Consider the following 16,051-nt stretch of genomic DNA (forward strand, 5'->3'; position numbering starts at 1 on the left):
CTCCGTTCACTCGGAGGCCCGAGGCAGAGGAAGCCGGAGCAGCATGAGCAGAGGCGGGGACACACGAATACCAGCGTGGAGGAGATCTTGGTGCTCTCCCTTCCTCTGCAGCTGTCGCTCCCTCTCCGGGCTACATCTCCTCTTTTTTTTGTCTGCAAACTACAACCCTCTTGTCACCGCAGTCGGAGGAGCGACCTCCCTCTGCCTCCTGGGACACTACACAAATAGCAGGAGTTTAGCCCTCATTGAACTTCTGTTCTTGTTCAGGGGTTCCTGTCTAGTTAGCCCCGTCTATCCAGTTCACCCTCGCTACCTTGTTGTCCAGCAGCAACCTTTACAGCAGATTGCCCAGGAGTGATCAATTGCTCGTGTCTTTGTTGGCGTACAAGAGGCACAGGAGCGTAACAAAAGCTCACAAGCGCAGGAAATGAAAAGTAAGGCAAGGAGGAAAAGTTAAAACCCGAGACGCACAGCTGAATATTGTGGCGGGGCGTTACCTCGCTGTGCTGGGTCGGGCGTCGCTTTCGACCCTGCCGGACGTGACTCTAGACGGCTGACGCTGGTGAACATCTCCCAACCGATACCATATTCCCATGTTGTTTAGTTCGCTGTGTACGAAAAAAAGCCACACAACAGCTTGGTTAGCAGTTTTACCTGCAAATGGCAAAATGATTGCGACGAAAAGAAAAGTTACAAAACTTCACGATTTCATTCATTCCCGCTGTCAAATAGCTCACCCTACACAGGTGTAGTTAACAAGATGGGTCTTGGACTTTGCCGTGATCTGGATGTCACATACAGCTGTCTTCGCATCCTCACGAGGGCTCATTTTCACACAGAGCCTCCTCTTCCTCATGGCAGCTTCCTCTGATGAGTCAAGTACATATGAGGATGTCAGAGAGAAATTGTTAGTTGATTATTCAGTTCTGTTTTCTCCACAGTTTGGTGCTAAAGAAAAGGGAAAAAAAACCTGTCGACAGTTTGAGCCTCTAGGAAAAAATATATATTCACAAATCCCATTTATGCTTTGCTATTTAGTCATTACCATCCTCCGAATAAAAGATGAGCTAATATCAGTTTGTGGGTGACTTGCTGTGCTCAAAGTGGAAATGAGTGGACACTGGAAAGCCACAAAATTCACATGTGTTATTATCATTTTTATCGCTTTAGTAGGTAAAATGACAGAACTAAGTGAATCCTCCATCAGCTTTAGAGCACAACGGGGATTTAAACTCAATATTCTAGATAGAAACTCATACATAATGTCACATGTATACATTAAACATGGATTCACATAAAGTAATAAAACATTAAATTACAACATAGCCAAACAAAACATAATCTCTTTTCTTCATTCTGGCAAAAAGAAAAAAGAAAAAAAAAAAACACATTGCCATGCTTTCCCTATATTGCATCTGTGCCTTGCTCATTTATTTCCCCAGCAACACTAGAAAGTGCAGTGTAAATGCAATGATAATAAAAATAATAAACAAGCTGTCCTCACTCCCCACACCAAAATATTATTACATTTCCACGGCGTGGATAGTGAGGGGGAAATACGTAGCACTCAAAAAGCACTAAAGCATTGGGGAATGCATTTCATTAATATTAGATAACCCCCATCCACTCGTCCTCTCCCCAAATAAATACATAAATAAGGCCCTCATAAAGAAAAGCACAGCTCCAGCTGAGATAAACAATGACTCATGATTCTCTTCTCTTGTACCTCCAGGGCAAAATGTTTATTTTATTCCCACAGCCTGCCATAAATTAAGCTAACCTGCACCCATAAAACATTCACTATCTCAAGCAAAGCTGCCCCTGAGGACCTCGGCATAAGCTGGTCGGAGAGTGGTGGGGGAAAAAAACAAGCAAGAGGAAGGGAGCGAGCCTGTGGTCGGTATTGACTGTTTACCTACTTGTGTCCATTGTTTCTTGCAGTGGTGTGAACGACTCTGGCAGGGCGTCTTTAATATCAGTCAGCTTCATGTCCACGACAACATCGGGCCCCTGCACGAACGACAGCGCGGAGGCAGCAACTTTTAAAAATAATATATGCAAATGCAACTTTGGAAAGGACAGAGAGCAAGAATGAGAAAAAGGTTAGTCATTTTTTTGGGTACTCAGGGAGGAAAATGTAGAGATAATAGACTCAATGATTTACTAAAAGCTCAAGAAGTCTCTAAAGAGAATGGTTGACAAAATAGCTCACGTAATTACTCTCTAATAGCTTTTTCTGGAGTGAGAGAATGCATGTGTGAACTTGTAATCATTCTCAACCTTTTGGCGAGAAGCTATGGGGTGATGGGAGACAGAGCAGGCAGTCTGATCAACAGAATGGGACTAGTTAAAAATAATCACGGACTGTGTAGCTGACATTTTCAAGCATGACTCTTCCCTGTCTCCCATTACATTTTCATTTTTTGCCATAATAAATTGCAATAATACACAGCGGCAGTAGAGAGTGGGGCGAGCCAGGCGTGACTTGATGCGTCCGAAAAGCCTGGATTCCACTGCCACTGTTGCCCGACAGTCATTACCATTAGAGACATTTTTTATTCATAGTTTTTACACTGACGTAAGGAGGAATATGGATGAATGTTATTACTATGCATGAAACCTTTTTTTTAGTGTTTCCCCCCCTTTCTTTTTCCGGGGAGAATTTTTCCTTTGCAAACTGACAAAGGGGGCTATCTACCTTCAACCTAGAGTATGATAAATCACAAACTATTTACTTCTCCCCACATAATACAGGGGCTAATTCTACAGAATCTGTTTTTGTCATAGACAATTACAGTGGGAGCTCCAATGACTGGCAGACAAAATAGCCTTTGTTGATGGCTCTGTCATGTTTTATTTGCGTCAAAGTCTTCAAAACAATGTGGACACGCATTTTAAGATAATATACAGGAACTAGGGGAAGGCCATTTGTATGCTATATACTAAACCGAGGGCCAGATTGAGCTCCGGCACGAGGCAGCCGCTGCCAGGTTGCCTGACTTTAAGGGGGATGCTGAAAAAGAATCGGACTCGATTAAGTCCTAAAATTGAGCTGATGCAAAGTAATAACAAAAATGCAGGTTTTGTTTACTGCCTGCACCGTCCACCTGCAACCCACGGAAACTTAATTAATAGACGACCAATAGTAAGCTGTATGCGCTGAGGTTAGACAGGTTGATTATCCTGGCAATGTAAGCAGGTGTATTTATGGCCACAGAGCAGCTGACAGCCAAGCAGAAACACATCAGCTGTAGGCTGCAGGCAGGAGAGGAGTCAAAAAAATGCCCCAACAGCATTATGAGAAATACAATGCAAAGATCATTTCAGCCACAGAGGAGTCGTGGCTACTCAAATCAGGAGCTCTCTCTCTGTAAATATATATATATCCTACAGCATTTTCTCTTGCATAAATAGGAGGCATTTTCTGATTCAAATATTATATGTACATAAGCTTTGGTAACCATGGCTGCTGCTGATCAGATAAATTGGAATAGTTAAAATGCAGCTCATTGCTATTTCATGAATAAACATAAATAATATCTTCGAGGGCCACCAACATGAAAAATACCTCTTCCAGGTATTATCCATCCAGAATATGCATGCATATCCATTTTATCGAAAACTTTAAAACTGCACTACCAGTCCTGGCTTTTTTAAAGCAGGACAAACACAAGGCCTATTAAGATATTCTGGCAGCAAAAAGTGAGCTAATGACCATTGGCATACAACAATCAAAAAAGAAGGTGCAGCAGATGAGGAGCTAGTGCAGAGCACATAGGAAAAGGGAGAAGTTTACATTCACGCTTACAGTTTTCCTGGTGAAACAGAGGTAGCGTGTGACCTTGGATTTGAATAAGCTGTCCTTCCTCAGGTCGGCGTCAGAGCCATCTGTTGTTTGTGCAACCTACGTGGAAAAAATAGGGGAAAAAAAAAAACAAGGAGAGAGAAAACATGCAGGAGGTGGGATAAAGTTAATGTATGTATGCCATGAGCGTGCTGCTTTTGCCTCTTCCTTTGCATACTAGCCTTAATTAACGCTTGCCTACACTACTGCTCCATCTCATTAGTGCTCTGCGTGGGTAAAGAAGTCTTAGCCTCCAAAAAGGTGGCTAAAAATATCATCTCTTGGGACTTGGCTGATTAAAGATGCCCTGACAAGGATCTGCTCTAATAAGGGAGGCAAACTTCAACGTGGGAAAGCAGGGAATATATTTATGGTAAATGTGGAATGTATCTTTTAAAAAAAAATAAACCTTCTGTAATGTATCCAGAGTGAAGACGTGGGTAAACTGAGACTGAGACACTGCGCACACAGCACGAGTAGTTTTACTTTATTTAAGGAGACAGCTTTTTCTAAGAATAAATTACAAAGAATTTAAAGTCTGATTTCAAAGACCCGAGCCGCTTGCCCTTGTACAACAGGCTCATTCATAGTTGTAAACAAGCAGTAGAGTCAGTAAAAAAAAAGAGAGATTGCATCAAATTGACAGCATGTGGGTACCACAAGTCAACCTCAAGGTCCTATACTGCATTGCTATGTAAATTTAGGTATGCAGGGCAGAGTGATAAAGCAAAATATAACCTGCAGACTGCATCGCAGAGACTCTTCCATTGTTCGAGCAAACATGCTTGGCTGAAGCGTCATGTTCCATTGGCTATCATGTGAGAATAACCTAAATAACTGCCAGAGTTACTTTCTAAAGGGATCCTTTACAAAGAAGAGTCAATCTAATGAGGTTCATTCAAATGAAGAAGTCATAGATCTCTGCACCCACCCACACACATTACCCCCTTGACAATAATGATGAATGACCCCGGTGACTGGTTGAGGGGGGGGGGGGACATGGTATGGGGAGATTCATGCAAAACCACCACTGACTAGATGGGATGAGAGCAGAGGCTAGAGTGGGGAACAGAGACAGATAGTAGGATGAGAAGAGAGAAAGAGGAGAAGATGAGCAGAGAGAGGGATTGCAGGGCCTCTCCACAGCAGTTCCATGAAAGGTCCCAGAAGGAGCCAATACATCACCAGCCTCTCTTACTTCCTTACAAGACAACCCGTCTTGGCCACCTTTTTCCAGGTCAGTAGCCAGCGCATCCTGTCAGCGTAAACAAAGGGCTCGCTTTGTGAAACCCAAAGTCAAGTTGAGGAGTAACGAGGGCACGGTCCTCTGAGGAGGCACCTCAGGCATCATCCTGCCACAGCCGCCGGCAGCAAGAACGCGACGCAGCTTGAATTTGAAACGCCAACCGCTGAGCCACGGCAGCAAAAGCATGTGTAAACTTGTAGTGGATCTTGTCTAATACATACACGAGTGCCACTGTATGGCGCCGTCATTACACAGACTTCAATGAGAAGAATGTCACCTGTCTGATAAGAGATATCACACCTCTGATATTGAAATATGGTCGTGTCATTTGATTTAAAATGCAATGTCAGATTCAACTACTGCTTCTTAAAAGCTTATGCTCGCAGTGATCTGAAAGCCCACCGATGAAACAAGTCTTTAGGGGGTATTGAATATTCCTATGAAGCATCTCTGGAGACAGACATAAGCAGCAAGATGCCATGAAGCACTGAGAGACACAGCTGTGAATACAGATATAAAGGCATAAAATCAAAACTCTCTGGAGAGTAAAACCAGGTGAAGAGAAAATATACGAGGCACAGGGAAACAAAGAAAAACACAGAAGCTGAGAAGTATTTCAGATCTTATTTTAAAATAAATCAGCTTCTGACAATATATTAAAAAAACACACACACTGTGGCTATTTACAGGTTTTTAACTCTATTTGGGGGGTCTGTAAAATAGCGTAAAAGCGCACACATTTTAATGATTAAAAATAACCATTAAGTTCCTGTTGCTTTGAGGCCCACCTTATTAACAGACCCGTGACAGCTGGACAGACTAAATGAGGAGTAGATCAAGTACTTAAAATATGTGTGTGAGTATGCACAGTACTCTCATACAACACTGAAATGACTTCCATCATTACAATTTATTCCTCTGATAAAGCCTTTATAAGCTATGTTTGCTGTTCTGTTTGTCTGCCTGTCATTAGGACCATGGAAAAAACTACCAAGAAAACCTGAGAAGTGGAGCACATGGGTACACATGGGTGCCCTTTACATTTGGGCCATTTTAAAGAAAAATCACTTTCTTCAAAACGGCTGAATACAGCATTTGCCTTGGTAGAGTTTTTGCCCCTTAAATCCCCTTGTGTGTGTGTGTGTGTATAATATAATAATATATATCAGGGTAGGCTAATGAAAATCCAGCTGAGTGACATGAAAACATAATGACCCACACCCAGTCCTTGTTTATTGGTTTGCATTTACAATTTAACACTTATCCTTATTGTCCTTCAGTATTCCAGTTCTGACATTGCCCCTGTGAGCATACGCCACAGACAGATAGATTTAGTTGTATCTACATGGTAGTTATAGTGGCTGTCCTGCTGGCAGCTTGAGCTTGGACACAACAACAAATTTCCTCTTTGGGGACACTAAAGCATAAAGCAAAGTAAAACTACAGTTACATGATCCATTTGTTTCTTAAGTCCCATTTTGAAGCTTTGAGATACAACTTTCAGGTGCAATGCAACAAACTGGAAGTTGTGAAGGGGGCGGGTCCGACTATGAAGCCACCCATTGGCTAATGGCTTGTCAGTAACAAGTTGTTAGCCAATGATGGTTCAATGCGTGAACCCCAGATAATCCTCTCTGAAACAGTATGACCAAGATTTAAAAAACAGACATATTTTGTATAGACATACTCCAATACACAGTCCAATATTTCAGTTGGAAGTAGGGCTGCCACAAACGATTATTTTGATAGTCGACAAGTCACCGATTATTTTCAGATCATGCATCCATTGGACATAAAACGTACAGCTTATTGCACCAGCAGCATCTGCTCTTATATAACTATCATTAGCTTACAGCTTTAAGTGTTTAAGGTATGTGCTAACTAAAAAGAAAGACAAGATGATAGTTTATAAAATTTTTAATGAAATTTGCAGATTGTTTCGGTGGAGTTTAATAAACTCAGCCGTTGCTCCTTGCTATCTAAAATATAACAGGACACTGGAGTATATTCTCGAGTATCTCATACTTCTGATAATCAGTTGTCTGCTTGATGTTTATTCAGCTGTGTAAAAACTATAACTTTAATCTCAGCCAAACCGATTTACTCAGGAACAAATAAAATACTAAAAAAAAGCCAAACAATAACATTTTTAAGTTATCTAAGTGACTTATATATCATGTTTAACCTGAGTAGTGAAAGACGGCGTTGGGTTTGAAAACGATTTGCCGAGAGTCCGGTGTTCTCACCGGCTCTAATGAGCCTTGAACCCCGGCTAACGATCGAGCTGGTGGGTAACAGACGTCTCCGAAAACGTCGGAGCGCTTTTGAAAATATGTGGTTGTCTTGATAAACCAAGCAGATATTTGAAGTTTACACGGCTACATTCTTGCCTGAAAATATGTTAAATGTTTATTTTGTGACCCAGAAAGAATAATAAGCGTAATATTAAAACTAACTAGCTGCCGCCATTGCTGGAAACTGAGCAGGGCCGTGCGGTTCCTGAATTTGGACACAGCTACGATACCGGACACTGCTTCTTCTTCCTCTTCGGGGTTTAACGGCAGCTGGCATCCTTGTACATGCAGTGCTGCCATCTTCTGTTTCAGTCCGTTATTACACTCTTAAATCCAACTTCTTATTCCTTTGTAAGATCTTTTGGGATCTTACAAAGCTTCAAACGACGCGTCGACTATTAAATTAGTCGTCGACGATTTTAATAGTCGACGTAATCGTGATTAGTCGACTAATCGTGGCAGCCCTAGTTGGAAGCAATGTCCATCATTACTATCTATGTCATACACCCAATAATTTGCTAATGCAAAGGATTTTCCTATTATTCAAGGAATAATAGGAAAACAGTTAACACTGGCGCCTCACAGCAACAAGGTCTTGAGTGTGACTCCACTATCTGGCTGGGGCCTTTCAGTGTGGAGTACTCTCTGGGTACTCCAGCTTCCTCCCACAATCCAAAGACATGCAGTTAGTGGGGTTAGGTTAATTGATTATTCTAAAATTGCCCATAGGTGTGAATGTGAGTGTGAATGGTTGTCTGTCTCTAAGTGTTAGCCCTGCAATAGAGTCGCCCTGTGACAGCTGGGATAGGCTCCAGCCCCCCATCACCTTGATAAGGATAAGAGGATGGATAAGACGTATTCACTCTTTCTTACAATGCCTAAATGTTTTGTTCATGGTTGAAATAATTTACAGAGAGAGGAGGAGCATTAACAAGTACATAATAATGATGTGGGGCAGCTGCATATTGTTTGCTTGAGGCTGTGTTCAACTAGCCACTAGGTGGCCATTATGCAAATGTGCAGGGATGTAGACAAGCCATGCAAGAAACCCTGTTTTCCTAACAAGACATTTTGGACAGAGAATAACTTTTCTGGATGACCTTTGAACTTTTCAGGTGTTTGACAAGCACAAAAATAGTTTATGACAGAAAAAGAGGTAAACCCAAAAAGCATAATATGTGTACTTTAAAGAACTAAAGTCACTTTGAAATCTACTTGACTTTCTTGTTGAGATTCAGCGTGTGTGTTAAAGTGGGTGCTAAAGCGTGCGAGCAATTAGTTTAGCTGAAAGCAGAGCGGAAGAAGCTAGCTGCCATAGCTCCTTTGCAACCCATGAACAGAGCATGAGTGAGCAAGAGTCTACTCAGTGCGTTTGATGTTAGGTGGCTGCTGGTGCTTTAGCAAAGCTCCTGATCCCAGTGGAACAGTGTTTGATCTGGGCCTGCGCTCTCTCGTGTTGGAACAACCTGCTCAAGTTCAGAGATGTGAGCGTACGGTATCAGAGAGCAAAAGAGTTAATCAGCTCTTTGATCTGCTTTATAAAGTATATGGAAAGCATGGTGAACAGTCCGTATTAAGGAGGTATTTGAAAAGATTTCTTATATGAAAGGAGAAAAAAAATCAATACAGCTAATATCCTGAGACTTTCCCTCCTCAGTGGTGCATTAGTACACTGATACCAACTGCAGATATTTTTGTTTGTATTTCAAGTCTGCAGATGAAAGACCACATAGTGATGTTCGAAAAGATATTCTTGAAGATGGGACAAACGCATTTGAAATAGATCCTATGAGCCTGAAAGACCTTGAATCTTATCTTGGAGGATGACTTGCACTTAACTTTTTATTCTTTATGCTCTAATCTTGAATCATAACTTTTTAAAATTGACTTAAAAATTTGACAATAAAACCCTCTTAAAGGTTGTACTGCAGTCCTTCTTTTCTACAAACGAGTATCTTACTCTATCAGAAGCTACCATCTCAAATAGAGAAAGTCATCAGATTTATTAGGCAGCCAAAGTTTGTGGGTGATCCACTAACAACACACTAACGCTTAAAACCAACCACAGCCAGTTTAGTGACCAACGCAGGTCACAAAGCGCAGCTATGAGGTAGTTTAAAATAATCTACTAGCAACATCCCTGCAGCTAAGCACTGATAACTTGACACAACTAGGAGTCGACAGCCAACCTCTGGCACATTGGGAAGGCTGTACATAGGCACAATACTTTACATAAACTACATCCTAATTACAGCATGCTAACAAGCTTACAACAGTGCATTTAAGATTAACAATATCAAATTTCTCATATTTAGCAACTGCCATGTTGCTAAACACCATCTTAGTTCATTCTGGCAGCTGACCATTTCAACGCAAAGTGCAGCTGAGGCTGATTGGAGCATACACATTGTGATTAAGATTTATTTATTATGATACCCTTGCAACAGATCAATAGCATTAAGCTATGGCTCCAAGTGTAGCGACTCACACATTTGCTTGGTAAGCGAAAGGCATCTGGTATAAAAGCCTGCCAAATCCAACATGCAGAATTACACACTATGGTGACCCTTTGTGACAAGGGAGCAGCCCAAAGTAGCTCAGATGCTAACATTACCATTTGAAACTAAAGTAGTAACCTACTAAGTTTGGTCAATTAGTTCTACTAGCATGTTTTCATGCAGTAACAGTATTTCCTGCAAAAACAGAGTGAAATCAGATTTATATTTATTTTAAAAATTCGTTTTTAATTTTGCACTTCTCGTCTACCACCCTCTGGAACATACACAGTGTTTGCACACACAGCGTAAGGTGCAGTGGACTGGTAGAGAATGAAATCTGATTTCCCTGTGTTTGTTACTGTGTTGCGTGTACGCAGTTTCCGTGCCGATGGCTCCTTTCTGATGCCAACCCACCGTCATCTGCTCGATAGGAACAAGCTGAGTGTGTTGGGTGGAGCAGGAAGAGATAAAAACAGGGGGAAGAGGGAGGCTTTGGGGGCCTAATGAAAACAAAAGAAGCTTGAATAGGAAGAAGGGAAGAGGAAGAGAGATCTGCCCTTGAGCTTGTTTCGTGCTTTGATAAACTTGCGCACTGTCTTCTCTTTTTTTACCCTTTAAACTAAGTTACAAAAAAAAAATCTAATTAAGCAGCCTACCCTGCACTACTTCACATTTCTGTTAATGGTGAAGATGCTGTGAGACTTGAACATAAAGAAAACATGAGGACAAAGTTAAATTATATGGGGATAAACCTAACATCATTAAACCTTTGCCTCTGGTGTGTCTACAACACTGGTGGCAACCAACGATGGCAATCCGTCTAATCATCAAAGTAAACTTTATGAATAAGTCATCTAGCAGATCTTACAAAAACACCTTGAAAGGGTGCCAACAGCCTGGGTGTGCATTATGCTACACAATCATTTTCAACTGTTACATGTGCAACTCAGTACAGAAAGCAAAATAAATCTTATTAGATCTCCAATTATGACAACAATCACTGATTAACAATTTGGATTCTGGTCCTATCACAAAAACACTTTAAAATGTTAAATGCATCATCAGGACAAAAAAGTGCTTTTTTACTGAACCTGTGATTTTTAAAAGAAATGAAATAAAGTGCAGACTTGCTCTCAGCCTGTTTTAGCAAACACACATGCATGTGCCTATAGTTCAAAAAAATTACAAATGGGATATTTTGACCTTGGAGTCGATGTAATGAAATATGAAATATGAGTCACCTTGCTCTCGAGTTATTATGTTCACAAATTTAGGTGTCCACTTCACCTGGCCACCCACCCACCTACCCAGCATGATAATGACGATACCCCATCAGCCTTTCATGGGGTAAAAATCATCAGAACCTTAACAGGTGTGGTACAAAAAACAGTTACAGTTACTGTAAGTAATTATACCCATCATAATAACTATATGGGGTTACCACTGACAAAAGTGGCTAGGTGTCACCTCTGCTAATTTGACTCAGAACTGGATCTATCTACTGTATTTTCATCGTTGGCGTCTTTTGGATAATTTTAATTAACTGGTTTTGTGTATGTTAATTATATGAACAGCCATAAAAATAGTCAATTTTTGGTGAATGACTTCTTTACTTGGAACTAATTAGTGAATATCTGGACATCTGAAAACTATGGATACAGCTTAATAACCAGGCTTGCCAGCATAAGGTGATAACAATCCACCCTTTCATCCATGTATGGTTTACATCATGGTGGCAGGCAAAATGCTAACACTGTGCGCCCCAGGGCAGCTGTGGCTACAATGTAGCTTGCCATCGCCAGTGTGTGAATGTGTGTGTGAATGGGTGAATGACTGAATGTAGTGTAAAGCGCTTTGGGGTCCTATGGACTAGAAAAGCGCTATACAAATGCAGGCCATTTACTGAACCTTCAGAATGCAATTGGTGATTTCATGGTGTACGTCAGTCTTTTATATATAAAACCTATACTCGGGATGTTTGTACTCACAACATAGTAGCCATCAGGGGCCTTGCTGGGTGAAGACACTACTCCAACTGCAGTGATGGGGTCTATGGGAAACTTGCTGCTGACTTCAGACATGTCGAAGCTCTGTTAGAAAAGCAGAAGAGTACCATTACAATTGGTACAATTGGTATCAACGGTTCTTTCTGCAGAGGTGAAACACACACATACACACACACACACACACACACACACACACACACACACACACACATATACACTGAACAAAAATATAAACGCAACACTTTTGTTTTTGCTCCCATTCCCCATGGGATGGACGTAGAGACCTAAAATTCATTCCAGATACACAATATAACCATCCCTCCCAAACAGTGGTCACAAATCAGTCCAAATGTGTGGTAGTGGGCACATCTGCTATATTGAGATAATCCATCCCACCTCACAGGTGTGCCACATCAGGATGCTGATCTGACATCATGAGTAGTGCACAGGTGTACCTCAGACTGCCCACAACAAAAGGCCACCCTGGAATGTGCAGTTTTGTCTCACAGCAAAATGCCACAGATGCCACAAGCAATGAGGGAGCGTGCAATTGGCATGCTGACAGCAGGAATGTCAACCAGATCTGTCGCCCGTGCATTGAATGTTCATTTCTCAACCATAAGCCGTCTCCACAGGCGTTTCAGAGAATATGGCAGCACATCCAACCGGCCTCACAACCGCAGACCTCGTGTAACCACACCAGCCCAGGACCTCCACATCCAGCAGGTTCACCTCCAAGATCGTCTGAGACCAGCCACCCAGACAGCTGCTGGAACAATTGGTTTGCACAACCAAACAATTTCTGCACAAACTGTCAGAAACCGTCTCAGGGACGCTCAACTGCATGCCCGTCGTCCTCATTGGGGTCTTGACCTGACTCCAGCTCGTCGCCGTAACAGACTTGTGTGGGCAAATGCTCACATTCGATGGCGTCTGGCACGTTGGGGAGGTGTGCGCTTCACGGATGAATCATGGTTCACATTGTTCAGGGCAGATGGCAGCTGAGAATGTCCCAGTTCTTGCATGGCCAGCATACTCACCGGACATGTCACCCATTGAGCATGTTCGGGATGTGCTTGACCGGCGTATACGACAGCGTGTACCAGTTCCCACGAATATCCAACAACCTCGCACAGCCATTGAAGTGGAGTGGACCAACATTCCACAGGCCACAATTGACAATCTGATAGACTCCATGCGACGATGTGTTGCACTGCATGAGGCAAATGGTGGTCACACCAGATACTGACCGGTTCTGGGTCCCCAGACCCCCAATAGCGCAAAAAACTGCACATTCCAGGGTGGCCTTTTGTTGTGGGCAGTCTGAGGTACACCTGTGCACTACTCATGATGTCAGATCAGCATCCTGATGTGGCACACCTGTGAGGTGGGATGGATTATCTCAATATGGCAGATGTGCCCACTACCACACATTTGGACTGATTTGTGACCACTGTTTGGGAGGGATGGTTATATTGTGTATCTGGAATGAATTTTAGGTCTCTACATCCATCCCATGGAGAATGGGAGCAAAAACAATAGTGTTGCGTTTATATTTTTGTTCAGTGTATATGTGTGTGTGTGTGTGTGTGTGTGTGTGTGTGTGTGTGTGTGTGTGTGTGTGTGTGTGTGTGCACGCGCGCGTGTATGTTTCACCTCTGGCAGTCATTACACAGAGGATGCACACAGACTTTCTTGGCTAGAATGGCCACAATATTGACTTCTTGATGAGGCTTATTAGGATCTAGAAGAAAAAGTGTCCGCCTAATCCAGGATCAAATGACAAGTGAGACCAGTGACAAAACAGCATTTGGAGACTACCCAATGACTTCACCAAATCACAAATTAGGGGGAGTGATCACATATTTTCAAGGAAGTCCCAATCAATTGCTATCTCTTCCTGTCTAAGGGAATTTTTTTCTAATGGGTATGCAAGCCTCTTACAGGGTAAGTGGCTTTACAAAAGGTTCCCTTGCGCAATTTTATTAGATTAGGTTTAAAACATTCTTGTACTAACTGACAAAGTTGCTGCATTCAATCTTGATATTTAGAAAATCTATTGCAATTAAGCTGATCAAATTAGGGGTTTTACTCCAGAAAACAGCTGTCTCTTTAACAAATGCTAGATAGCTGTACTTATTCAAATGAAACAGGATAGCAAATTAGCTAATAGATTGAAGAATCTCTTTGCAACATTCATTTGTTTAAAATGAGCTTTGTTTTTCCAGCACAAAAACAAGGCCTGGAGAACTTATCCAGGCAGATTAACTAAAAAAAGAGAAACCATTGCAAGCATATTGCATTTCCAAAGACAAAAATCACCATGAAATCCAAGATAGTATACAGTCTTAAATAGTACTGAAGAGCCAGTTTGTGGTTGTAAGTTATATGGAGAATTATAATATTATAATAATAATCTTACAAATTATTTAAACATGTACCTGCGAACATTTTGCATATTGCTAACCTGTCAGGTCACAGGTGACAAACTTCAATAATTCTTATGTTAAGAACCATATTTAGAAACTATGCTCATAAAATTAAGACGCTAATGCGGTTTATGCTGTATCTGACAGTCATATTTACAAGCTAAGAGCAGTTCTTTGGCTAAAAAAAACCAACTTTATGTTTAGCTAGCATACTTACTGGTTTTAGGGTTTAAATAGTTTTAGCTTTATCCTGTATCCATCTGGAAAGTGCTTATTTACAAGTGCCCAGTTACAACTGCTTTACCGAGAGGGGTGTGACGCAAACACAGCTCTAGTTAACGTCCAACATGCATCTTGTGTTATAAAACGCTAACGCCCGTCATATAGCAGTCTTACAAATTACCTGGAGACTTGAAACCCACCACAAACTCAACGGTGAGCTGACACAGAAGCTAAACCCAGAGTCCTTTGTGTTTTTACCTGCTAAAACGTCTCCCCCCGTTATCACTACCACTTTGTGAACTTTGGCCTTTACATGCCAACATGTAGCAAGGAAATACTTCCTGGTGTTCAAGGGAAGAAATTATTAACTACAGTCCAATATTTGGTCTTCCAAGAATATTTTTTTTCCTGTGATTTATTGTTTTATTAATAAATAAATAAATTAAACGATAAAAAAAAACAAAATGGGACATTTTATTCAGCAAACGGCTTAGATATCAGTTGCTTAAAACAAACAAAACAAAAAAAAAAACTTAAATTAAGAACAAAGCATGCAAAGAATTTCAAGGCCTGCAATGCCAGGGTGTATTTTTTAGCAATAACCTACGTGATCCAATTTAGCTGTTGTAACTAAATTAGGTTGTGCTTCACTAAATGGCTATCATTACATGGCTATATCTACAGGTCACGCCTCCTGGCAGTTGGTTGTCTCTCTAATAGTCACATGTCGTTTCTGTAATCAGATGAAAGTAAGACCAAGCCCAGTGTATTGACTTAGCTGTAACATTAGGATGTTCATGTCTCTCTGAGTGCAAAACTTGAAAGCCTCTTTGTAGACTGTCCAAAACACCAGCAGGCGGCAGATGCTTTCCCATCATCGAGTTTATTATTTCTGCCCCCACCATACCAATCAAATAAATTATTTCATTCTGCGACTATTATCCTAATGTACTGTATTCAAATCAAAGACTTGTTGCTCTGCTCTATGACATGGTGCCATATGCTGGCCGAATGTCACACGCAGTGAGATGTATTTATTGGCGATCGGTTTTCCTTCTGAAATTTATGAAGAGGGGGTGACTTTCAGAGGAAAGTGACACCCCATGTAACAAAAAAACATTTTAACACTTCCATTCATGTGGTTGATTTTACCAAGGATGCAGACAAAAATATTACCGCTTGCCTTTATAACCCTTCCTTTAAAAAATCTTTTCTGATGTTGATTGTCTCACTATCCAGTATATTAACATTTAATGAACATAAAAGAGAAAATAAAATGTTTGCCTTTTACATTTTGTTTCAAATCTTACTGTCGATGCAGTGCGATGACAATTCGAATAATTCGCATAACATCTTTCATGATCCTCCAAATATATCTGATTATCAGATTTTACTCCTTTAAGTCATCATTTGAGTTTGTAATGGGGAGAATAGTTTGTCTTGCATAGCCTGTGGCTGACAGAATAAAACAAGTGTAAAGATCCTGGCATGTTGCAAACAGTGTTCTTCACG

The 16,051-nt window shown here is 41.2% G+C and overlaps 1 protein-coding gene across 1 annotated transcript in view; it reads right to left on the bottom strand.

Annotated features, from left to right (window-relative positions):
* mvb12bb (multivesicular body subunit 12Bb) overlaps window positions 1-14,834 on the bottom strand; it is a 36,480-nt gene extending 21,646 nt beyond the window's left edge. Inside the window, exons 1-6 of the mRNA XM_023153250.2 lie at window positions 14,721-14,834; window positions 11,871-11,972; window positions 3,809-3,904; window positions 1,920-2,010; window positions 738-867; window positions 498-608 (exon numbers count right to left, since the gene is read on the bottom strand). Of these exons, the coding sequence (XP_023009018.1) occupies window positions 498-608; window positions 738-867; window positions 1,920-2,010; window positions 3,809-3,904; window positions 11,871-11,963 (521 nt within the window). The 5' untranslated portion in view covers window positions 11,964-11,972; window positions 14,721-14,834. The remainder of the gene's footprint in view (window positions 1-497; window positions 609-737; window positions 868-1,919; window positions 2,011-3,808; window positions 3,905-11,870; window positions 11,973-14,720) is intronic.
* Window positions 14,835-16,051: the final 1,217 nt, after the last annotated feature.

This window comes from Maylandia zebra, linkage group LG12 (assembly GCF_041146795.1).
Source record: "Maylandia zebra isolate NMK-2024a linkage group LG12, Mzebra_GT3a, whole genome shotgun sequence".
Taxonomy (NCBI): Eukaryota; Metazoa; Chordata; class Actinopteri; order Cichliformes; family Cichlidae; genus Maylandia; species Maylandia zebra.